The sequence below is a fragment of the Rhopalosiphum maidis genome, chromosome 2 (assembly GCF_003676215.2).
Source record: "Rhopalosiphum maidis isolate BTI-1 chromosome 2, ASM367621v3, whole genome shotgun sequence".
NCBI classification, from domain to species: domain Eukaryota; kingdom Metazoa; phylum Arthropoda; class Insecta; order Hemiptera; family Aphididae; genus Rhopalosiphum; species Rhopalosiphum maidis.
In genome coordinates this window covers 33669158-33695279 of record NC_040878.1, presented here as the reverse complement: position 1 = coordinate 33695279, position 26122 = coordinate 33669158, and the positions used below count along the sequence as shown (strand labels likewise).

The window sequence follows — 26122 nt, the reverse complement described above, 5'->3', positions numbered from 1 at the left end:
AAAATATAGCATTGCGAATTTTACACATAAAAAAACATACTTCGAGTGTTGAGAACAAAATATACATTATGTTCACAAGAAAGAAAAATCGAAAGCACAGAAAAACACAATAAGATCAATAAATATAGGTACACATTGAACCCGTGTGTCAGTTCAAACATGTCATTGTAAAACTATAAAGTAATCAATAAAAAATAATAATGAAATAAATCAGGATGCAATATTTTGATATTGAACAGATTTATACTAGAAAACAATATAGATCAATAAATTGATTATCACATAGGATTTAAACAATGATCATATTTACAACCCGAAACATCGGCTTGCCAGTACATGATGTTGGAAGGTAACAAAAATATATTGCCGTGCATGATATTAATTAACATGTTATATTTGTGTAGTCACCATAATAAATTACATATTTTTTTCAGTGATAAATTTCAAAAATAAGATATTTTATTATTTTGCTTACATATAAGTAAGCGAGATAATATAATAATAATAATAATAAAACTATTACTATAATTCGTATAACTATAATAACATAGTAATACGACGACAATATCGTCTTACGTCATACTAAATTTATTTAAGCAATACATTTATTTAACATATATTATACGATTATACGAATATAAAGCAAGATTATGTTAACCATTAATTGTTAAATATTTAAAATATTATGTATTATAATATATTTTTAATTGTTTACTTCGTGTGACACATCATAATTGGGGATATTTTTAAAAGGGCCTGAAAACCATTATAATTTTGTTTAACGAATATTTAATAATATTAATAACAAAATAAAAATAATGAAAGTTATTAAAAAACTATATTATTACCTATAACTTATTATATTGAGAAATAATATTTAGTCAATAATAGTGAACTTTTATTTATTTATTTTATTGCGCTAATCGCAGTTATTTTTTTTTTAAATCTATATTCTGCGCTGCACAAAAAGAAGTTGAATCTTATAATATTTTAAAATCGTGATCAAATATAAAAGTAGTCTTATTAATCAATGGTTAATACAGTTAATTTTACAACCATTTCAATCAAATAATAATAATAACAGTAATCTAAATGTAACAAATTTAGATATTACGAAATCGGTTAAAAATATAAAAATATTTTTCTTTCCCAAAAATATAGTATATATATATATATATTATACTCACAATGAGACAGGTAATACATGACGAATGCTCCATTTAACTCAGGCCATATATCGAAATCTGATAAATATAAATAATTTAATTATTTTATTAAATAAAGAAATGTATTTCATTAACATAAATTCCTAATTAAACAAAATTTTAGAAATACATTTTATAAATTTAATTTTTTTTATTTATTGGTATATTTATTATAAATAATTATATAAAATGATGCATATTATTTTATATTTTGAGTGGAGTTACAAATACATTATATAATGTTACGTGCTATTTCTTTTTTTTATTCTGTATAGAAAATCTAGTTGAAAATCTAATAGATCTAGTTAAAGCTTTGGGAGTCAAAGGTTATACATTTTTAGTAATTTCTATAAATGATTAGGAAAAACAAAAAAATTGTTTTTACAACTGGAATTGTACATACAACTAGATTTCGAAAAAAATCGATTTTGTTATTTTGTAACAATTCAAAAATTTATAATTGTAAATATCATACATTTTTATTAGATGTTTATATTAGCATATTATATATAGTATAATTCAACGCTTTTTGAGCTATTTATAAACATTTAAAATTTTTTATATTTTCTTTGTACCATTTATGTAATTTATACCACGAAATCATTAACCTATTTAAACGGTTTCAAGATAAATACAAATTGGCTCAAAATTTAGTTACAATAATATATGTATAATTAATAATATAATAAACATGTGATATTATCGGCAGAAATTAATTCAACTTAGTACCTACTATAATATCATTAGCAAAATAAATAACTATAATAAAATATTAATTTATAATTATTTTTATAAAAACTATTTAGTTATATTGTATGGAAAATCGTCTTTGCTCAGAATCATTTTTCGTGTGCATTGATCCATCATTTTATTTAAATATAACATATCTGTATTGGATGTAATAAATAAGCTACACAACTACCCAATAATGTATAGCAGATAACAGACCGATCATCTACTTGCCTAAATGGTATTTTTATTTTTAAATATAAATTAAGATTCATTAAATTGAACTAATAATGATTAGAAATACTAGTTAAACAAAAAGAACTTTTGTTACAATTAATCAACTAAAATACAGTAGAGCGTCGATTATCCGCACTAATTGGGACCGAAAGGGGGGTGCGAATAATCGATTTGTGCGGATAATCAAACAACCATTGAATATATTTAAAATAAAATTGAAAACTAATTTACCAGGTATAATACTAAATATATTATTCGTACATAACATAAAAAATATAATACAAATATATGTAATGTTTTTATTTAAAATAATAATCAATTTTTTTTCTTCTAAATTTAAGATTATGTACAAACATATTATCTACATTGGAGTGAGCCATAGTAGATAATAAAATAATCTCGAATTTCATAATATGTACATGATAAAAGAGATATACAGAAAGATAAAACTAAATTAAATTAAACTAAAAATAAATTTGAACACAAAAATTTTGTAGTGCGGATAATCGAAGCTCCACTGTATATCAAGTATGTCAATGGTGTATAGTAAGTTATATTTAAATTGAATATTTCGTAATTCTGAATATCTAATTATTATATAAGGAAGTAATAGCATTGGGTATTTACAGGGTCATATATTTAACATAAGATACGTACTTATAATTAGTTTCTTAAGATGGGTATACTAAATTTAATGGGTCACTCTATATAGTGCTTTATTGAAAGTTCCGGTGAACTGACTATAATATTGGCAACATAATTTCTCTTTACTATCAATACTGAATGGTTATTAGTGTGTTTGAAATTATCAAGTTCGATAATATTAAATTGACTTTAAAAATTAATAATTTACTAAAAGAAAATAAGAATATCACAAAGACTATAAGGATAAACTTACCATCAAACACTTTACAAGTTTGTTTAAATGCCATAAATAATATAAAATAAAAAATGTTAATAAACAAAATAAATATAAAATGTATGTAAGTAGTAAGTACTTAATAAAAATATTTTAAAATTAGCATGCAATAAAATTATACCAAAAATAGCTATTAATAAATTTGAAAATTTTCTTTAGTAACAACGGTAATAAATTTAAATCAGTAAGTTAGGCAACATTAAAGATCTTTTATACTATTTTAAGTATAATAATATAATGTTACGTTTTTTATTAACCATTCTGTAATTATTAAATAAATATCAATTTCATTAAGCTATTTAGATTTGCGGTATCTCTTAGTAGTTCTGGGGTAAAAAATTCGATAAATTTTCTCTGAATTTGATAGACAAATCATTGATGTTAGATTTATGTTAAATTATTATCAAACTAACAAAGGACTTAATATTAATGAATTTAATTTTTTTCCAGTATAATTTTTATTAAGCATTACACTATTTAAAAAAAAATCAATTAAAAAGTTTAAATTCAGCTTACATTCTAATTTTCCATTACCATAAAACCTAGGTATTAATTCTTTAGGTAATGGAATTTTATCTATAAAACAAAAATTAATTTATAACTTATATTAAATATAACTCTAGTGCAGTGATTAAAATAGTGTGTAATTATTGTTTAAATTAATCATATATTTCCTGTAGCATTGAAATTATATTTTTATAACCATTCAAGTATATAATATATTCTTAAATTATATTATGTGATATAAATATATAATAGATACATAATATGAATTGAAAAAAAAAAATTAATATAATTAGAAAACATTAACAAGATTACACAATTACAATTGTACATCACATTAAGTAGTACGTATCACTACAATTTGAAAACAGTAAATTTTATTTTTAAAATGAAATAATACCCGCATGAAGTGTTGGCATAATTTTAAACATGTATAACATAATAAATTTTCGTCCAGAAAAATCAATTTTGCAGTGTTAGTCTTTTATAACATAGGATATTTAAAACATATGATAAAGGTCCGATTATAAGCACGTATACCTGTAATACCTTAAATAATTTATTCACACAAATAACAAGATTACCATAAAGAAAAGAAACTTAATTAAGCAAAAAATACTAGATGATGAGAATAAAATAAAATCTATTAAGTGAATTAAAGAAGAAACTCGTATGCATATGTTGAGGAAAGATTCAATTAAAATTATAGTTTTTCATGAGAATTAATATGATAAAAACCAGAACTCAATAAAGGAGAGAAAGAGGTCGAAATTAAACAGGAATAGAGATTATGATATTAAATAGAATAATATATACAATATACATAAATGCCCGTATTCAGAAATAACGCACAACACAAGAAGAAATTTAAAGGGATATAATGTAAACTGGTATTTATATCAAGGGTAATGTTATACTTACAAAGTGATAGAAACAGTAGAAAGAAAGATAGAAACAACCATAAAAAACTAAATAGCTGAATAATCAGAAAAATTAAATTGAGAACGTTTGAACAACATAATAGTGAAAACAAACGAATAGGAAACTGTTATATTATGTTGCAGATTCGAACAAAAAATAATATTATATGCTATTCAATGCTATAGCTCAAAAACAAATTGGGACTGGCCGGATTGAGAGATATTACAAGACGCTTAATTCTGAAATGCAATAACATTTATAAATTTTCGGATATTACTAACATGAAGCAGGGAGTGAATAATTGAATAATAAAGATGGGTTAATAGGAAAAGAGTTTTGTTCATATAAGTGCCCACAGACTCAAAATAAGAAGGAATATTCTATATCTTTATAATATACGTATTTAAATATTTCTTGTGTATGGATTGCATTTTACTTTAAAAAAATGAAACAAATGATAACTTCAGAAACAAACAACCATACTGCAGAAGCAGATAATATCGTGTTAAAAATTATTATTACAATCGTAAAACACAATTGAATATAAATATATAAGGAACTTAGTAACTGAACATTAAATAGATGCACAATTCAACGTGTGAATTTCAGTTGTATAACAGTGCTTTACACTACAGTCACTATTGAGCACAACGAACACTGTTATTAATTAACTGATAATATTTTAATTCTGTGCGATTTATTTATTGTGTACGTAAGATTTCTGATTTAATCACAATATACGACACTGCTGAGTACTCTATACTTCATTTAACTACAAATTGGGGGATCCAATTTCCAAAATAATATGATACAAACTTAAAATATTTCGAGTGTATAGTGTAACGTAAGAGTGTATGTAAGTATTGTAAGTATAATAGTTACTTTGTTCTATCATTCTCAAAAAATATGACATGTACGATTCACCAAATATTGGATCAACTGAAAATACAGAAAATAACTATCAGTTCTATCATCCACAAAAATATTTTATAGTAGAACAATAAGTAAAGCTGTATAGTGTACCTATACAAATATTAAGGAATGTCTAGTTTTCATATTTTAATTAATGTGTTTCCAAAAATTTAATAACCAACTAACAAGTATTTTTTTTAAATTATTATTATTGGACTAATGTTTTTTAAAAATAGTTTCAAAAAATATCCAAATGAGTTATCGGTTGTACAAATTAAAGCTAAAATAAGTTACTTACGCTTTCGTAAAAGGTAAAACCACATCGAATCAAAAGCTAGAAAATAAAACGATTAACTTACTATTAATATTACTATATTAAATCCAGTTAAATAATCTGAATAACCAAAGTGATAACCATATTATTCGGTGATTGGAGTATGTTTAGGTGTTTATGTGGGCTCAGCCCTCTCCCAAATAAATGAATACTATTTACTACACCAGTCATTCTCAAAATGATCGATATCATACTCCTGTAATTGTTAATAGTCTTTAGGAGGACGGTATAAGACCCAAAGATTACTGTTTTTAAGATACACTACAGATAGTAAGCTTAAAACCTTTTTGGGGACTAGAAAATGTTTGATTCTCAAAGTGGGTGGTGGATAAAATAAGTTTGATAACCTATACTCTATACAATTTAAAAAATACTTATTTTATATAAATTGCCAAGATCGCAGTTTTAGATTTTTTTTAACTTACGTTAAATAATTAAAAATATTATTTTCAAATTTCATACTACTCATACTAGACATAGAAATAAGTTAGAAAAAATAAGAACATCTTAACCTAGACACAGGTAATATAATATTTTAAAATATTTGTATGTAATTAAAATATTTAACTATTTTTCATATGTATACTTTGAATTCACTAGACTGCGATTCATTTGTTACCATTAAATTACCGGGTTTAAGAATTATTATGTATAAGGATAAGCTATTAAGCTTATAAGTAATAATAACGTTATATACTTACAATTTATCGCCTTATTAATTCTATCTGTGTGCGTATATACATAAATATGTAATAAACAATAATGTAAATCAAAATAATATGTAATCATTATTAATTTTTAATATCAAGGTTTTTTTTATAACTAAAATATAATATAAGACAATAATTATATGAAATCACAATACTGTTTTACTTTTGATTTTAAATATGTTCAATCAAAATTATAAGTAATGACATTGTGGTTTTAGGAAAACTACTTTTTATAAAACTTTTTAATACGTGATTACAATTTAAAAAAATGTTGTACGTTAAGTATTAAACGCATTTTAAAACCATAAAATTATATGTTTTAGATATAAAGTATACTTAAACATTTTTGTTTTAATTACTTACGTTGATTACTTCCGTCTATACATTATATTTGATAGGTATGTAAAAAAATTATAAATTATAATACTTTATAATGTGTAAATATTTAAACACTATCCTTTAAATAGTAAATGCTTTTGCTAATTAAAAAAAAAAAAAAAACTATATTTTGATGTTAAAAATGATTACTCACACAGCATACTCACTGCGTAATTTCAAAAACATTAAAAAAATTAATTTTATATTATATTTTATGTATTATATTATGTTTGCAGTTATTGAAAGTTTAAAATTCAAATTATAAATGAATACGTTTCAAATTAGTTGTAAACAAAATGATTAATGATATAGTAGGTATATTATGGTACCTAATTATTTAAATTTATAGCACGACGATATTTTATTACTTATATTATATTTTTTCGTATTTCACTATGTACTTATATTGATGTAGGTATCTATAAATATTTCTAAGTTAATAATTTATTTAAAGCTTATACTTACAATATAAATTTTCTATATGTTTTGAAAAAAAAAATATAGTTATATATGAATAATTTTATTATTATAATTTATGAATAATTATAAAGTTTAATTAATATAAGTTATAATAAAAATCAGCATACTTATACGCCCTTCACTATCTGTATAAAAAATATGGGTATATTTATGTACTTATATGTCGAATTTAAATATTGAGGAATAAAATCCGAATATATAATATATTTTCATTTGCTAACCAAATGTTACATTAAGCTTTTAAGTATTTTAAATTGAACTTAATAGATATCTGTTAACTGCTTCACAATTCAACGACATTTACAATAATTTATTTATTATCAGTTTTAATAATGAGTGTAATAAAAACAATTCGCTTTGGTTCTAAAACATAATATTATAATAGTATTATGTATTGTTATTTGTAATACATAATATACTTACTACTCAACGGTACTACATAAAGTTAAATTAAAACGTTAATAGTTAATATATATATTTAAAAAAAAAACGTTATGGTAGAATATGATTTATATTTATTTAAGGATAGATGCTCCAATTTTTTCATGTTTAAATTATAATAACTTTGTGTAATTTATAATAAATTATTGATATACCTATGGGCTATGATTACTTATCGATATGGTCACAATAACTTAAAACTATGATCATAATATCATTATAACCATTAATAGTTATGTCTTTAGTCATAACTAGTGACCCTAATGACAATAAGATTATGATAATATTATTATTAAAAATAATTATAATAAGTGTTCGTTAATAGATTTATTGCTATCTAGACCTTTCATTCATATTTTGTACTTACTAAGTGTTTGCACTGTAAATAATTATCAGTATAATTATTATTAAAATTTAATTTAATTCAAAATGATATAGTGTAGGTAAGTAATTTATTATACGTCTATAATAATACATGAACTGCAATAATTACTTTTTTTTTTATTTTTTTTATTTAGTATACAATAGATGTAAAATTAAAAATATGAACTAATATTTAAGATATAAAAACATAAATTGAGAAGTGTACACTAAACTTCAAAAAGATCGAAGTAGAGTTGTCATTATCTAAAATGGGAAGGGTTTGACAGAAAGTTGAAGGAATTGACTATTATTGGTAATAGCTCTTTTCAGTTGATTAGGAATTTTTTATTTATAATACTGTGTTGAAAAAAATATAGATATTATTAATAAGATAAATAAGCAAAGACAGGTTTTATAAATTGACAATTCGATGAAAAAAAATAAAGTTAGGTAACTCACAGTATTCTATTTCTTCATTAGATTCATTGAATCCTAGAAAAAAAAAGGTGGTAAATAAATTAATAATAATAACATCGAAAGATTATTTAATACCGGATAAAACACTAATTATTTGAAATACATACACTTTTGGTATATATACAAATTAATATAAATGATTTGATTTTATAGATGTTTTTCACATTTTTATGATTTAGATCTAATTTCCATAATGGCCTCTATCATATGAAAATAAATGATAAATAACTTTATGTACTAAAAATATGCGCTGTTATTTTATAATAATTTATCACGAGTAATAAAAAAAAAAAAATGCTTATTTTATTAAAAATTAACGCACTTTCAATTTTCGGAGAACATGAATCGATGACAACAAAAGGATATTCTAGCAATAAAAAAATAATTTAAAATAATTAAGCAACAATATGAAAATAATATCAGTGATAACTAAAAATAATTCAAACCATAAAAATCTAAGTTGGGTTATTAAGTTGACACTCTTTTGTAAACCGCCGATTGTATCCTAAATTCAGATAAACGAAATTTGTTCCCATTTTTATATTTGAATTGCATCTTATTTTAAAGTATATTATCATTCAATTACACTATTTAAAATATCATAATGGCATATATTATAATAATAATCAGAGTTAGGGGAAATTATTTAAGCTAAAAATTGTACCAAATATATTATCATTATTTAGAATTTTGTCGATACAATGGGTCAAACACTTAATGATTGAAGAATCTTTACATATCAATACAAATCATTCAAGTACATATGATTACACAATTAAAAAATATATTCCTTTGTCAGTGATGTTAAAAATAATGATAATAAAAAAAAATCATTACAATTTGTATTATAAATAATTGTTATCAAGATGCTTATTTATTTCAAAATACATAGATTTAAAGTGTTATAATTTTAAGATTAGATAGATAATTATATTTTTTAAATAGTTTGCTCTGAATGCCAATGATATAAAATTTTGACTTGTCACGTTTAAATAGATCTGCAGGCCACACACAGGCCAAATATATTTATCTGGCCCAATTCAAACTTCGAACACGCTTTATATTATATGTTTAATTTGTCTGACTTAAGAACGCAATCGAAACACTAGAAATATAAAAAATGGGATAAATGGGGCGCAATAGGATAACGCTACAATTTTACTATGATCATATCATTATTTTTCGCAGATAACATTAAAAGTACAAAATAAATAGTTCGTCCAGTCGAAAAAACTGATTTTCAACTAATACACTGAAACCTCTTATATTTTTATTAAAAATAATAATTAGAAGTTTAATGCTCGATCTGCCTTGTATAATATTATTTTATTTCTCATAATAATAAAATGTATGACATAAATAATTATAAACTACTATGGTTAGGTATAGTAATTATTATTCCAAAATCATTTCATACACATGATATGTTGAACGACCATACCAAAAATGTACACGATGTGCATTTTATATCAGTCATTAGAAAAAATGAACTATAAAAATATATATTTTCAAAGTATTTGTTAAAAAATAAATAATAATAATTTGCTTACCTTCTGTCTGTGTTTTACTGTGGTAAACTTTTATTATTGTTTCCGTCAAAATAAAAATATATAAATTAAACATTTAAGTTTCTATAGAACAAAATTATTTTAGTCGGTACATAAATAAATTAATATTATCGTTCAAGCTACTGATGAAAATTATATTTAGATATCTTAGTAATTTTAATTAATCATAAATAAATAAGTTATGATTATTATATTATATTATAAACTTTGTTTATAGTTAGGTCTTAGGCATTGTGTGTTAATTATTAAAAATAATTTGTATGGTTACATAAAAGCATTATACCACCATAATAAAAATATTAATGATAAAATGTTTTTTCATCTAATCAAATTAAAACATTATTTTATCGAATGTTAAAATGAATCGCAACAAATAGTTCATATATAAGTTTTACTTTTAAAGGCGCAATGTATAGGATAAATCTAATAGTGTTTATTAAATCCTAAACTATGACGTTATTATAAAATAATGTTTAAATTAAAATAAACAGTAACCCCTGAAATAACCATAATAAAAAAAAGAAAATAATTTTTCTTAATCTTGGAGCAATTAGTATTTTAAAATTGTACATGTTTTTCAACTTGAATTAGACTGTAAAAGAATATTATTTCCTTTTGCTTATTCTGTTACAACGCTTAAAATTGCTAGAAAATTAATAAAATAATCTGAAAAATACAATCATCGTGTATATAAACTTACTTTTACGATCTTCTGTGTAATAAATTATTACAAAAATATTAAAAAATAATAATAAGATAAAAATATTATATACAATATAAAGTTAGGCATGTAGTGTGAATATCATTATTATTTTATTATCATGTAAAATTTAAATATGATCAAAATGTTATTCTAATATATTAAAATATGTATATCATACAGAGTGCGGAAAACAAACACTGACGTTTTGGTAGGCTATTAAAAATAAAAAACCACGCAACTTATAGAAATTAAGTTTATTTTATTTTATTCGGTACATCATTCCGTTTTATACATTAAGTTTTGAAAATGACATCAGTAAGATGATGATCCCAGTAGCAATACATTGTTGAACGCGTTTTTTAAAGTTTGAGGACCGTTGATATGATGAACTGTGGGGATACCCGAAATAAAATGTTTGTAAACATTGGCTTCACACCCTAGAAGAACTCAAAAATCGAATTCAACCATCTATTACTGATGGGGATCGTCATCTTTCTGATGTCATACTTAATGTATAAAACGGCGGCGCGATGTACCAAATAAAAAAAACCAAACCTCATTTCTTTAAGTCACGTATTTTTTTTTTTTTTTTATAGCTTTTCAAAACTGCTTTGTCTATTTTGTCGCTCTCTGTATTTTAAATTAACTGTGTTATTAATAAAACACATAATTTACACATGCAAATAAATATATATTATAATTATTTTATAATATTGAACAAAACAAGAACTTTTATATATTTTCACGGTGTAAGTCTGGTTCCGATGCAGTTAGTTATTACGACTCTGATTCAGTTTAGAGCGCAAAGACACCCATTATATATTTTATAAAGAAGAATATTTCCTGTGCTTTGACCGAATAGGTTTTTAATATTTTACAATTTATAAAAATATAAACATGTTTAAATTAAAAATAATTTCGATTATTTTTAACCATTAATGACTTATTCAAAAATTTAAACTTTAAAAATGTATCCGGTTAAAGCAAAGTAAATATTTTTCTTTATAATATACATAATAGGTGCCTTTGCACTAAACTGAAACAGAGAGTCGTAATCGTGAAAATACGGAATATTTTTTTTCCTTTATTATGTGAAAGATAGGCAGGGAGAAATATATTGGTTTGGCGGCTCCTTAACTAAAATAATTGTATATAAAATTAAACTATAATTATAGTGTAATATATACCTATATTAAATGGTATCATAAATTTGAAAATCATTTAAGTACTTACCGATATAATTCTCTGTTAAATACATAGATTAAAAAATTATAAATAGGATTTATTATATAATATATGAACTCATATCTAAATTAAATAAAACATAATTATGATATTATTTTTATTTCACATAAATCCAAGAAAATTTCTGAATCGTAGTAAATCGACAATTACTATGGTATCACTATTAAGCATTGATGGAATAAATATTATACAATTATCAAAACAATCAGTTGCACTTATAATTAAGATATGGTGTAATATATTATATATACAACGTATCCAATAAATTTGGAGACGATCATTAGGCTAATTGGGACTGATAAACCATAATATATTATAATTAATAAGGTTATTAAATATTTCACACTGTAAATATACAGCAGTATAGTCTAGATTATGGATTCATGTAGATATTAAAATATGCATAAAGTAATTAAGAAATGCCAACTGCCGCAATCCTTATTCCTCTGGCAAAATGTCACGTTTCGGCTTTTTTCCCTGCTAACTTAGTTGCGACCAACCTCATTTAAACTGTATAGTGACTTTTATCCTAGGGGCAAAATCGTAGCTAGCGTAGCAACTATAATTACAATAACATCTAAATGAAGCCATATCTGGAAATGTCATTTTTATCCAATGATGTAATAAACAATGTAAATTATGAAAATTATTTACTACAATTCGTAGAAAATTAAAAAACCTTACATATTTACATATATCAATATATTATATGCTAGGCTGGGTAAGTTAACTAGTTATTTTAACTCGTTAAGTTAAGTTAATGTAGAAAAATGAAAGTAAAGTTTAAAGTTAAAAGTTACTTTTCTTTTATGAATGTAATTTATTTTACACGAAGGTCACAGGAAGCAATATGAACAAAATATTATGAACAAATAACAATTTTTGACGACACAACGAATTTATTACTTAATTATTAATATGTTAAAATCATTATGGGCTTTCTCGTTAAGTTAAAAGTTACTTAATAAAAAATAAATTCGTCAATTAACTTAGTTAAAAGTAACTTAAATTTTTAACTCATTAATGCCCAGTCTATCTTCCTAGTTCATAGACGCAGTGTAATGTGCACCCATATGGCATGCCCTTGTATCAGTGGACAATACCATTCAAATTATTTTTTTTTTTTAATAAAACTGTTTTTAATTATTTGTATTGATAGATGGCGGGTAATAATAGACACCTATATACATATCAATACGCTATATACAATTTAAATTTTAAATGCACACTTTTTATTATGATGTTAACAGTAAATAAATAATAGATAGGAAATAAAATATAGCTTACCTATATGTTTTACTATAATATATAATCAAAAACACAAATCATGTTAATATAGTGAATTTGCTTAAGATTTTGTATCATGTGTTTGAGATCTATTAATATATCGTTGTTGAATATCGATACGAAATTTTGATAGTCGTGTAAAACACGCGTTTTGTGATTATACATTTAGTAAATATGCAGAGTGATTCATCAAGTAAACTCATTCGTTTTATTCTAAGATGATTAAACATTAGAATTTCTTATCTTCTTCGTACAAGTGCGAAACAGTCATAATATTTAAAAAATTAAGACAAGTAGTTTACGTTTAAGTTTATTAGTTTTAATGGTAATGAAATTTAATTATTATCAAACATCATATTATTATATCTAAACGAATCGCCATTGTCTATATTTGTATAGTGTTTTTTATATGCCTGCTGTAATTTTAAATTTTAAACGAGCTGTGTGTATAAAATTCATAATTCGTTTGAAAATTAAAGTATCAAAAACCTCAATCAATAAATCACTGAAAATGTTGTTATCTTTAATATTAATTAAGATTTATGATGAACTGCTGAACATAAATGTTATATACACTTGTAGAAAGTCGACAGAAATAGTAAATGCTTATGTAGCATTTTTCTTTAGTAAAACTCTGATTTTTCAAAATTTTAAAAACATTTAGAGAACAATTATTCAAATACTTAGATTTTATGCAATTTAATGATAATTTTGAGGTATTACAAACTTCTTATTCCTTTAAATAATATGAACTACTATTTTTTTTATTGTATATCGTTAAAGAGACTATTTTTTTTTTAAATAGATATTATACTTACTAAGGTTATCATCTGCATTTATTCAGTTATTCATACACAGAAAAAAAATAACTACGTTAATAATCTGATAATCAATAACTATGAATACATATTATTCGAATATAATTATAACAAGTAAAATATTTAGGTAATTTGAAAAATGTTTTATTTTAGTTAATTTTAAATGAATATATGAAATATGTAATATTTTATGACACTTATCAACTATAAATTAATTCAACAGTTCGATAATTAAAATTTGGTGTGAAATATGTTATTTTATCCATTGAAAATTTTTAGTTTTAACTACATATTTATAAAATCGAAATTTGCATTTATAATTTACGAAGAGAAAAGAAAATATATGAATAGATATTATTATATTTTATAAACATGGAATAAAATCTGATATAATATATTATATAGAATAACCTATTAAATTAATATGCAAAAGAAAAAGGTTTAAGTTATTACTTTTTTAGCACAATTTACGATTAACTAATATTAATAATTGTTTAATATTATATACAAAACATTATATAACACATAATAAACTTACCACATCCTGCAACTACACATGTAATCAAACATTACAATAATAATAACGTAATAATATTTAATACTTTATGATGATAAAAAAAAAAAAAAATGTGCTATATTGAAAAGGTTTGTATTACATTTACGCAGACACTAAAACTATTGTAATATTGCCGTAAGTAAATCAAAGGCATCGAATAATTATGATTGTTCAGATGATTATTTTTATAAAAACAAAGTTATCTCATGTTTCGATTGAATGTGGTATATTGGTATATAAATATATATAAATATTTAATTGGTGTTTAATGTTTTTTATATTTCTGTAAATACTTTTTCTATCAACAATAAGCTCAAAAGTGAAATTTAGTATTCTAGATGAAAATCACATAGCTGGATACATTTTTAAATTTAAATCCAACTCGTTTCTCTGGACTATATACAATATCCGCAGTTTACATTATAATCTTATGTCCGGATTTTTTTGTACCGTTTTTATTATACCGTTTAATTATCGAATGATAAATCAATGTCAGTAAAAAATTCGAAATGTTTAGAATGAACTTGAATCAGAAGAAATTAAGAGATCGTTTTATTATCATAAGACTTATATAACCGAAAAATGGTAATTTAGTATCTACATTGTATAGGTACAGTGTGCTCCACTTAAGCACTAAACAGTAACACGAAATATTTTGGATGAATAACATTGCATCTTATTGTTTTTTTTTTTTATTCGACAATGGGAAAATGAAACACACAAGTATGAAACGTAAATTCGATTTTTTTATCTGGTAGCAAAATAAAAATCTCAAAATGTTCACTAATCGAAATATTAGTGACCGCTCAAAAAGAAAATAGGGTATGTGTAGCAGAAATGTCGACCAACTATAAGTCAATTGTATTGATTATATTATTATGTTTGAGGTATATAGGATTAGATTTAATCAAGAAGTTGTATAATGTGCGTATATTATATTATAATAGTATCATAGATATGTTACATATATTATATATATAACGCCTCCTTAACTAATAGTTGTTTCCCCTCTTTGTGGAAATCTACATTCATAAACCCAATTCTCAAAAAAGGAGATAAATCACTAATTCCTAACTATTAACCTATATCTTTGATCTCTATCCTCCCAAAATTATTCTCTAAAATCGTTAATGACAAACTCACGCCACTCTTCAAAAATATTTTAAGTCCACAGCAATATGGTTTTCGCAATAACAAATCTACCATTATCAACCTAATATCTATTAAACAATTCATTCTTAATTCTTTTTCTAATTATCAACAGACTGATGTTATATATACTGACGTTGAAAAGGCTTTCGATAGAATTAACCACGGACTTTTAATACATAAGCTTAAAATAATAAGTTTCGCCAACCCTCTTTTATCATGGTTAAATTCGTTCTTAACAAAAAGAACCCAATTTGTAAAATACAAAAATTTTGTTTCCAATCCAATTTCAGTATTATCTGGTGTCCCACAAGGTGATCACCTTTCCCCATTACTATTCAATTTATTAATTAATGATATTGTTTTCTCTATTAAATACTCGAATATTCCTTTATTAGCTGATGACGCAAAAATTTTTAAATGTAAAAGCAATACTGCTGATGTTGTGTTACTTCAATATGATTTAACCAACTTTCAAAATTAGTGCATCTCAAATGGTATGTCACTTAATATTAATAAACGTCAGTGTATCACTTTTGCTAAAAAACGCAATTTAATTTCTCATGAATACATGTTCTCTAACAAAAATGTTTTTCGCTCAACTCAAGTTAAATATCTCGGAATAATCTTTGATTCCAAACTTTTATTTAATCTCCAAATATTAGCTGTAAAAAAGAAGGCCCTTTCTTTAATTGGCATGATTAAACGAAATTGCTCTAGCTTTAATAATCTATTTACACTAAAATGCCTATATATCTCATTGAATATGCACCAATCATCTGGGAAACATATAACATAAGCCATAGCAAACAATTAGAAAAAATTCAAAGTAATATGCTTCGTTTTATTTGCTTTAAATGTTATCTATACAGACCTCCTCACCCTGGATATGAAAGTATTATAAACTTTTTAAATTTGAAAACATTAAAGGATAGAAGAAAACAATTTTATATAACCTTCCTATTCAAAATCCTTAATAATAAAATAGACCATTTTTCTCTCCTAAGCAATATCATTTTAAGAACAACTAATACAAACACTCTGGATAAAGAATTATTATTTTATATAAAACCCTACACTCAAAATTATATGCCTTGTACCCCAACAAATATTTTATTGTCTAGCGGAAATTCAATAAATAATTTAGATTTTTTTTCTCTATTACTTAATATCTCAATACCTATTATTATTATAAACTTTTATATTTTATCTTTATTTATTTTTATTGTATAAATATTTAAATATGTTATAATCTTATATTTATGTATCTCTAATATTATTCATTTTTTTTTCTCAAATGTATACCCTATGTTCTATGTGAATTGGACTAACGTCCGTTAAATAAATAAATAAATATATTATTACATGACATAATTCTTTTTAATAACCGTGATTCATCAAGCTTTGTTGTAAAGAGATTTATTTCTAAAAAAAAAAACAAAGAAATTAAGTCAAAAATAAGGTTCCACGTTGTTAATATAATAAATATAACATTATAAATCAATTTTTATAAACGTATACTCAATTTTTTCTAAATATTGTATTCTGGTTAAATTGCTAACTCATAATTATTCATATTACGTCCAAGTTGTACATGAAAATTATATACGTTGTTTTTCTTCATTTCGTTTAGGTTTCTATATATATTTACTTCCTTTATTTTTAACAAGTATGTGTGTATTACAAAAAATTTTAATTTGTTTTACATATTATCGGTATGATGTTGTTAACACGATCAACAAATTAAAATTATTCATTTTTGTTTGTTAAGACTGCTAAATCGGAAATGTGCGCGATTGCCTCATTAAGTGATTTAGGAATGGTATGCAGCACTATTCATCGTTCACGGTTTACAGATTTTCTAATATTATTAATATCAGTAAATTTAGATACAAAATATGAAGAAATAACCTGTAAATTTAAACCTTTACATGCTTTTCTTTTGCATTTTACATCTAACTTCGATCGAATTTAAATCTTCAATACTTCAATAGTATTTGGTTCATGATTATGGATGTGTTTAATATCGATCAGTGTTGATTTTGAATGATAAGTTTTTAAATCCGCACATTTTTTTTTTACGCAGCGCCAACTTATATTTCCAAAAATCAAATTTTTACTGAAGTGGAATTTAAAGTTACGAAAAATTAAATATTGATTTTAGTAGTATTTTCTATTTTAAAATCCATTTTTATACACACGCACCTAAGTATAATACTGAAAATAGTACTTAATTAAGAATTTTTAGTTTGTGTTTTGTGTAAAGTACTAAGGTTGTACAACTCATGCACAGAGAGAAGTAAGAGCCGTCATGTAATGCATAATTAAGATAAAAGTGACCGATATTCGATGATATTGATAAAAACTAAAAATAGTTAAAATTGGTACCTATAAATATTATGTATAATAATTAAACGAGTGCACAATCATTATAAAAGGTTAGGTTAGGTTTGCCATTGTATTACATCGTATTTTAAAATATAGTTTGACAACGTTGTACGGTCGTAACGCATTTTTATTCAATATATTTAGTTGTTAAAAATTGACTTACCTTTACGAACTAAAATAGGTATGAACATATTATTAAAATTTTAGTTAATCGATTAAATTGATAACTTATTAACTGTAAATTCAACTTCACAGTAAAAAAAATTTTTTTTAGATATATGACTAATGTGTTTTTTAAATTTAAATTATTTGATATAAAAACATGTAAACCCTTAAAGCGATAATACAAAAATATTTAAGTAGGTAAATTATATTTAAAAATAAAACGAAATATTATCTACGTGAAAAATGTAGTAAAAATAAGTTAGGTTTATTATCTAATAGTAAAGTAACTTACATCGGTTAAGCCACTCATCGTTTTCAATTGTTTCTAAAAAGTTGAATGCATTGTTTTGTTTAAGTAATAATCAAATACAATACTATAATTAAATAGTGTCTAATGTATAGTCATTTGCAACTTTTATATTTCATAAATTATAATAATTATATAACATAATGATAGATTATTTTTGTAATTTTCGATAATCAATACAAAAATACTATACATAATATTTCAATGATTCAAAATCTCATTATACCATGTATTGATACAAATTAATAAAAATATACTATTTTTAGACTTTTTTAAACATTATTTAAATTTTAGGATTTTCATAAAAAACATCAGTTGATTAAGAACTCACAACAAATTCGCGAAGTGCGACCTCGTGAGTATAAAACTCGCTCTTGATGCACAAACGTGTTTAGGCGGTGTTCAATGTACAATAATATCTAATATGTATCTATTATCATTTATCGACATTACTCTTGGTTGAGTATTAAACAGGCGCGGGTCATCAGTAGTTATCTAAATGTTGCGTCGGTGACAATACCGTCAAATCGCGACAGTCACCTCATTATAGTGACAATAAGTGTACTCTTGTATTAATTTTTTATTATTGTTAAAATATTATTTTAAATTATTATTGTCGAATAAATTACAATATCATACAGTCTACTGGATATTTTTTTGTATTTAATTACGACTAAAACCAAAACAGGCGGTAAATTGATCGTGTTTATCCTTCGTAAAGAATTGCACTTCAAAAATATTGGAACAACTAACACAAAGTACATAGTATACTGTTCTACAGTTAAAAATTAAGTCGTGTTTATTTAAGATTGTTGGAACTTACTTATGGTATTTTTATAATCTGTATAAAATAATTATATTAAATTTGAGTATCTAAATATATAATGATGGTTTATTATATTTAAAAGCTTAGAAATGTATCTACAAAATAACAGCATTAAGTTCGATATGAATACGTGATACGTTTAAATTTTAAACACTAAAATTCAATGAGTTTTGGATGTGTGTGCCGTGTGCAATATAATCCAAATCTATAAAATATTATGTTAGACATTTTTACTAAAAATTTTAATCTATTGAAACTATTCTTTAAAAATATGTAAACAACTATCTAAGATCACTGCTAAACTCACCCCAATAATCAAAAATTCAGAAAGATTGTACAAAATACAATGTATATTAAGGTTGGTTGCCGATTGGACATTGTTGGAAAGATATAGTTTGCTAACACTTGGTTATTTTTACCTTACATATTTTTGAAATTAACTGCTAAAGTTACTAGGTACCTAATATATTTGACTTAAACGTTAATCGAAAAAATATGTCAAAAGGAATAATTATTAATATTTTTTGAATATTATTCATGTACTTAAATGTTATTCAAAGTTAATAGTAAAATTCAAAATTCAAAACAATTTGTACAGTTCAATAAAATAATTCTGCAGGAAAAATAGTGATATTTTAAGCAAAAACATCATAGAATAAGCTACCAGTCTACCACTAAAATAATAAAATTCACAACAATACTAACTTTTATTTAAACAGATATCAATATTTTCCATTATTATGATAGCTAATACCAAAAACTAAGTAACAACTGTAAATTTCGTATGTTTGTATAGCAGGAATTTAACTTATCCGCTCGCTACAAACAGTTTTACAGGTGTACCCGTCACGCATATGTATGCTATCACCAACGATATATCAAAATTATTTTAGTTACCTAGAGTTAGACTTCTAAACGTCATGAAAAAAAACGTTATGTAGTAATCTAGTAGTATCTACATTTTGTTGGTAAACCAAATGTATCGATGTGTTAAATATAATTTATAATAATTTTGCGTCATTTTGTACCTATTGTCATTATTGGTGTGACGTGTGCTGCATTTTACGGGTGCATAAAGGTCATTTTGATTTTGATTATCTGATTGTATGATGTGTCATTCTGACGAGTCTTATAATAATTTGTGTCAATAAGTTGTAAATACTAAATTTTATCTTTTATGATTATAAAATTAATATTTTTTTCATAGTTTTATTGTCATTTGTAATATTAACATCTCATTGCGTTTATTTAATATTTATACAAGTATATCTACCGCGTTTGAAATTATATAAGAAACTTAACTTACTATCGAATGCCATTTTGAACTGATTTTCATCCAATACGTACAGAGCCGCTATTAAATAATCGATAAATTAAATAGATAGACATTTTTTTAGTCGTATAGTACGATACGATTTTCATTGTTAATATAATTCATAAAAGACTTAAGTTACTAACAAAGAAAATCCTCCACATTGGATCACGAAATATTAAGAAAATGTTCAAAAAACATAAGTTATTTTTGATAATATTAAAAATGTTTATTAAGACGGTTATAATACACACATTGTATTAATAACTTTAACATGTCCTTCATTTGAATCGGTGTCTTATCATTTATAGTGATTAATATTTGATTAAATTGCAGTACCTATACCTACTCTATAGGCATAGGTTGAAGCAAAAATTATTTTTCGGGTTTTCTATAATAACCGAACCACAAATATTAATAATAGATATAGGCATAATAAATAATTGTACTTGGTACCTTGATACCTAGATCATTTTAAAACTACAAAATAATTATACAAGAATGTATGCAAGGCTGACACCTTGACCGTTTTTAGTTTTTATTCAAAATAGCTCTACTTGATGTTATTCGACGAGTGTAAAAATGTTATACATAATATTCCTAGAAAGTAATATCGATACATTTTCACAAACAAATTTAAAAAATCTACCTGTTTTAGTCACAGCTAAAAAACAATAAGAAGTGTTTTAATGTTATTTTATATTCTAGGTATTTTATTTTACATTTTACATGCGATACGTTTTTGTTTTCATCAATACATTAAGACGATTCTATGACAATAATAATACACTATCGACTGGAATATTCGTATTTATTTATATTTTGCATGATTAGAAATATTACCAATTGTTCTGCATACGTTATAATATTATAGTACCTACCATTTTTATAATCTTCATATGTGATGTGACTAATATTTGGCAATTCTGTAAAATACAAATTGAAGCAATTATTGAACACGTGTTTTTTCATACACATTTTAGGAAAGCTCAATAATTAAAAATATAAGATTTGGGTAACATAATTGTCGTTTCAATTTTTTTAGGATTTCAAGTCAATGGTTGTCGCCTTGTCGGTTGAAGATATTTGAAAACCATTGTGTCAATGTAAATACTAAATAAGTCTTAAAATATCTAACTTTAATTGTATGAGATTTAATATTTAAAGAGGTAAATTATATAAATTACATTTAAAATCAATTATTTAACCGTTAAAGATGTATTGGTAAATTATCAGTGATTGATGGATCACTCAATAACATTTAAAACAATATATATAATATATATTGTATATTAATTATTACTTATTACATTTTATGTCATAGTTATATAAAATATGTAAGTAAAAACTATTATTAAATACAATACAATATTATAATTAAAAATAACCTGACGACTGATATAATAGAAATATATATGATATATCTATCATGTGTGTAATATAAATTATAATAAGTAAGAACCTATATATTAGTTTTAATCTAAAATAACTAATAAGTAGGCACAATATAAACAATATACATAATACATATATACTGTATGTATTTAACGCAATTAAAATTTAATTAAAAACGAATTAATCAGTATATGATATAGATGTTATACAAACCAACTATGGTAATAATAAGGTACGAATGGTTGATAAACGACATCAATGTGACGACAAAGACTAGTACTTTAGTCGTGAACACCATTTTTTGAATTCAATCAAAATACAGATAGTAAAAAATGACCGTCAATATTGTGATCAAACTGAAAAATGAATATTGTATTCGTAGAAACTGAACACTTCAGACGAATTTCTGTGTGTACGCAGCTCGAAAGACATTTTATCGAGCAGTATTTATAAAACCATGTTAAAAACATATTTTTTTATTTAAAACAATTGCGTAAATAATAAGCGTTAGCATAATAACATAGATACTTAGAGCAATAATCAACGATTTTTTTAAACCATGGGAGTATTAATATTAAGATTTTAATATACTGTAACAGTAGTGTATACACAGGAAAATTTAAGGCGGTTTTGTCCTACCTCCATCTTTTTGATCATACTAAAATATTATAAACTATTCAACACAATAAACTTGAAACTTAAACATCATATTACTTTTAAATTTATACACTGAACTAATTTATAATCATAGGCGCAATTTGAGATTTAAATTTGGGGAGGTGCTATTAAAATTTGCATGTATGTACTGTGTGTATGCTCCCTGAAATATATAAAGGTGAAAGGGGATATATACAAACCGTTTTGACGGACTATGATTGATTTCGGGGGGGCTTAACCTCTCAAGCCCCCTTCAAATTGCGTTTATGTATATAATAAAATATAAGGTAAAGAGTGATAACTGATTAGTGATAACTTAAATATTACTTTTTGCAGTTGTAAATTTATAATAATATAAAGATACATGTACACTTAATGTCTACATTTGTAATACACGCATGCGTGTCTGCAAATATAGATGCATATTTCATGAAATAATAAAAAAAAATATAATTTAATTTTCATAATATAGGTACATAGTACGTACCTATACAGTAATTCTTTTGGTAAAGATTACTGATTATTTTTAAGACTTTAAATGGTTTTCTAAATTACATAATAATCACATTAATTATTTGATGAAATTACAAAAACTACAGTTTAACAGTTAAAAACCTAACTTCGGTTGTCTTAACAAAACATTTTTGTAACTAATCAACTATTTTTTCAAAACTTGATTTCATATATTATTCTTTAAAATTAAAAAAAAATATTCTATCTAGATATGAGTATAAAAAATAAATATTTACTATATCAAATGAAAATAAAAATAAAAACAAATTTAAATCGATAGGTAACTATAAAAGAAAGTTGAAAATTTTAGTTTTGTAATATTATCATACTATGTATACGATTTATATTCTCAAAACTAGTGATTGTTTTTGAAATAATGACTGCCCTACATAAAAAAAAACTATCTTGCATATTATACCTACCTACCTATTATTATTGTCCAAAAAGTCACCCAGAACAATTCAATTAAATGATTGAACTAAACAATAACATTATATTAAAGATATTTAAAAATTAAAATAATTTATCATAATGTATCATACACGTGTAAAACACTGCTAATAGGCTAATACTAGGAGATGGTTTTTTGCGCCAATTTTATGTATGTAAACTAGTTGTCACACGAATATTGTGCCCCTCAGTTTTTTTTAGGGTTACACGAATTGTGTCAAACAATTTTTATAAATTCCAATTGTGAATTTGTTTATTAAAAAATTAAAAGTATATTGTATATTATAATATTTTACACGAAAAATAAAAAAGTTCGTACAAAAAAGTCATATACTCGTCGTAACTTCACGTATATTTTATCTCCACGCGATAATAATAATGAACAGAATCGAAAAATTTCATTCAGTAAACATCTTATAAAATATATGTGAGTATTTATGGACAAATTTCTCGATTTAAATCTATAAAAACTTTTTTATTTCAATTAACGAAACAACATATTTTATTGTTGTGAAAAATATCGATTTTAATTTATCAGCACACAATTTGTATAAAACTTTATAAAACAGTTGGGACTCAATTCATGTATCCCTCTTTTATCACTGGAACACAACTCGTATACCCCATTTTTATCATTGGGACATAACTCGTGTACGAGAAATTTCATCGGGACACAACTCGTTAACTGTGAATTTTATTACCTGTAATTTGCGCTACCAATACTTAAATTTAAGTACGTATGTAATTTGCGCCAATATATAAAAATATAATATGTATTTTATGTCAAACTTTTAATTTCAATTGTTGGAATTTAAGTATACTTATATACATTTATTCATAGTTATAATATGACTGAATTTTATTTATTTTATACTTTTTTGTAATAATTTTCTAAAAATGTATAACTATTAAGATGAACTTCATTGATCAATGATTAAAAATACGATAATATGTATTAAATCTGTAAAATAAAAAATTATTTCGTTGTTAGGCGCAAATTACAATTTGCATAAGACGAATAATGGCGCAAATTAAAATTGTTGAAGGTATAAAATGGCACAGAGTACATAATGCCTTTAGTATTTAGTTCATGTAATCATGTAGTGTTAACTACAACCTTAAAAAGTAGCGCAAATTACATACGCCCATAATACAGTTTATAATAATGTTATATATAAACAATTATATTGCAAAATATTTCCTAATGAAAAATATGAGTTACTATACATAATTTTAATTTACCCCTTCCCCCCTTATCTTTGAAAAAATCATGAGTACACCACTATACCTTATGGCATTATGGAAGTATAACAGTCCTTAAAATTACATCCATTAAATGTAATATTATTTTAAGCTATATTTTATTAAATTTATTTTAAAGAAATAATGAGTTATAACATATCTAAATTTCAATTCTGAAAAAATAAGTTTTCACACCCACATATTTTTAAGGAATTACATACTTAGTCAATACATGTCAGTACTGCAGTACTATTATCTATATCAGTCTCTATCACATATGCTCTTTCTGTGGGTTACTTGTATAAATATACCCCGCTTCCTCCAATACAAAATCTTAATGATGCACATGTTCAAATAAAAAACAACATAAGTTATATCTGTTACTAAGGTAGGTATCAGAAAATAAATGAATTTATACTAAGATCAAATGTATAATGCTACAATACATTATTATATTCTTAAATTTTTACATATGAATAAGAATGCATTAAAATTGATGTTTTTGAAATGGCCAATGTTTTATTTTAATTATTAAACTACTATGTCAGATATAGTATCCTGAAAAGTACACTATAATTATGGTTTATTACGTTAAGGTTAACTATAAAATGTCTATTGCAGGGATGGCAAATCTATTTCAGGTCAAGTGCCAAATTTTTCCATCCAGAGTTTTGAAAATTGTTTAAGTGCCTAAAAGAAGTTATATTTTTTAAGGCTAAAAATAAGGTTACAGACTTATTATATTATTTTATTAAGTAGGGTACACATTTGTTTGTACTTAATTATAATTTTTTTTTAAATCTATATAATTTGTTTTATTGAATTTTTTAAAACCAATATTTTATAAATAGCACAGTTCTAATCATTTCAATTTTTTTGTGTACAATTGAAATTTGATCAACCTCTATCGTGCATAGGTTTACCACTACTG

General features: G+C 23.7%; 1 protein-coding gene across 1 annotated transcript; it reads right to left on the bottom strand.

Moving 5' to 3' along the window:
- Positions 1-509: 509 nt before the first annotated feature.
- Positions 510-22730, bottom strand: LOC113553094. The gene is made up of 29 exons (XM_026956241.1): positions 22543-22730; positions 21816-21860; positions 21584-21598; positions 20929-20976; positions 19620-19637; positions 18782-18814; positions 18488-18496; positions 17302-17361; positions 14770-14781; positions 14232-14243; positions 13414-13425; positions 12115-12126; positions 10879-10890; positions 10161-10187; positions 8933-8977; positions 8593-8625; positions 8138-8149; positions 7753-7764; positions 7437-7454; positions 7315-7326; positions 7004-7015; positions 6835-6849; positions 6463-6486; positions 5726-5761; positions 5398-5454; positions 3607-3666; positions 3070-3078; positions 1188-1244; positions 510-756 (listed from the first exon to the last, which is right to left on the bottom strand). The coding sequence occupies exons 1-29, from the start codon at positions 22625-22627 to the stop codon at positions 704-706; spliced, it is 855 nt and encodes a 284-aa protein (XP_026812042.1). The 5' UTR covers positions 22628-22730; the 3' UTR covers positions 510-703.
- Between the last annotated feature and the right edge of the window lie 3392 nt (positions 22731-26122).

Coding starts and splice junctions, on each gene's coding strand:
- LOC113553094 (XM_026956241.1), bottom strand. CDS start 22,627: ATGGTGTTCACGACTAAAGTACTAGTCTTTGTCGTCACATTGATGTCG. Junction 21,861..22,542: donor CCTTATTATTACCATAGTTG/GTTTGTATAACA, acceptor TGTATTTTACAG/AATTGCCAAATATTAGTCAC. Junction 3,667..5,397: donor TTTGAGAATGATAGAACAAA/GTAACTATTATA, acceptor TTTGTTTTATAG/ATAAAATTCCATTACCTAAA.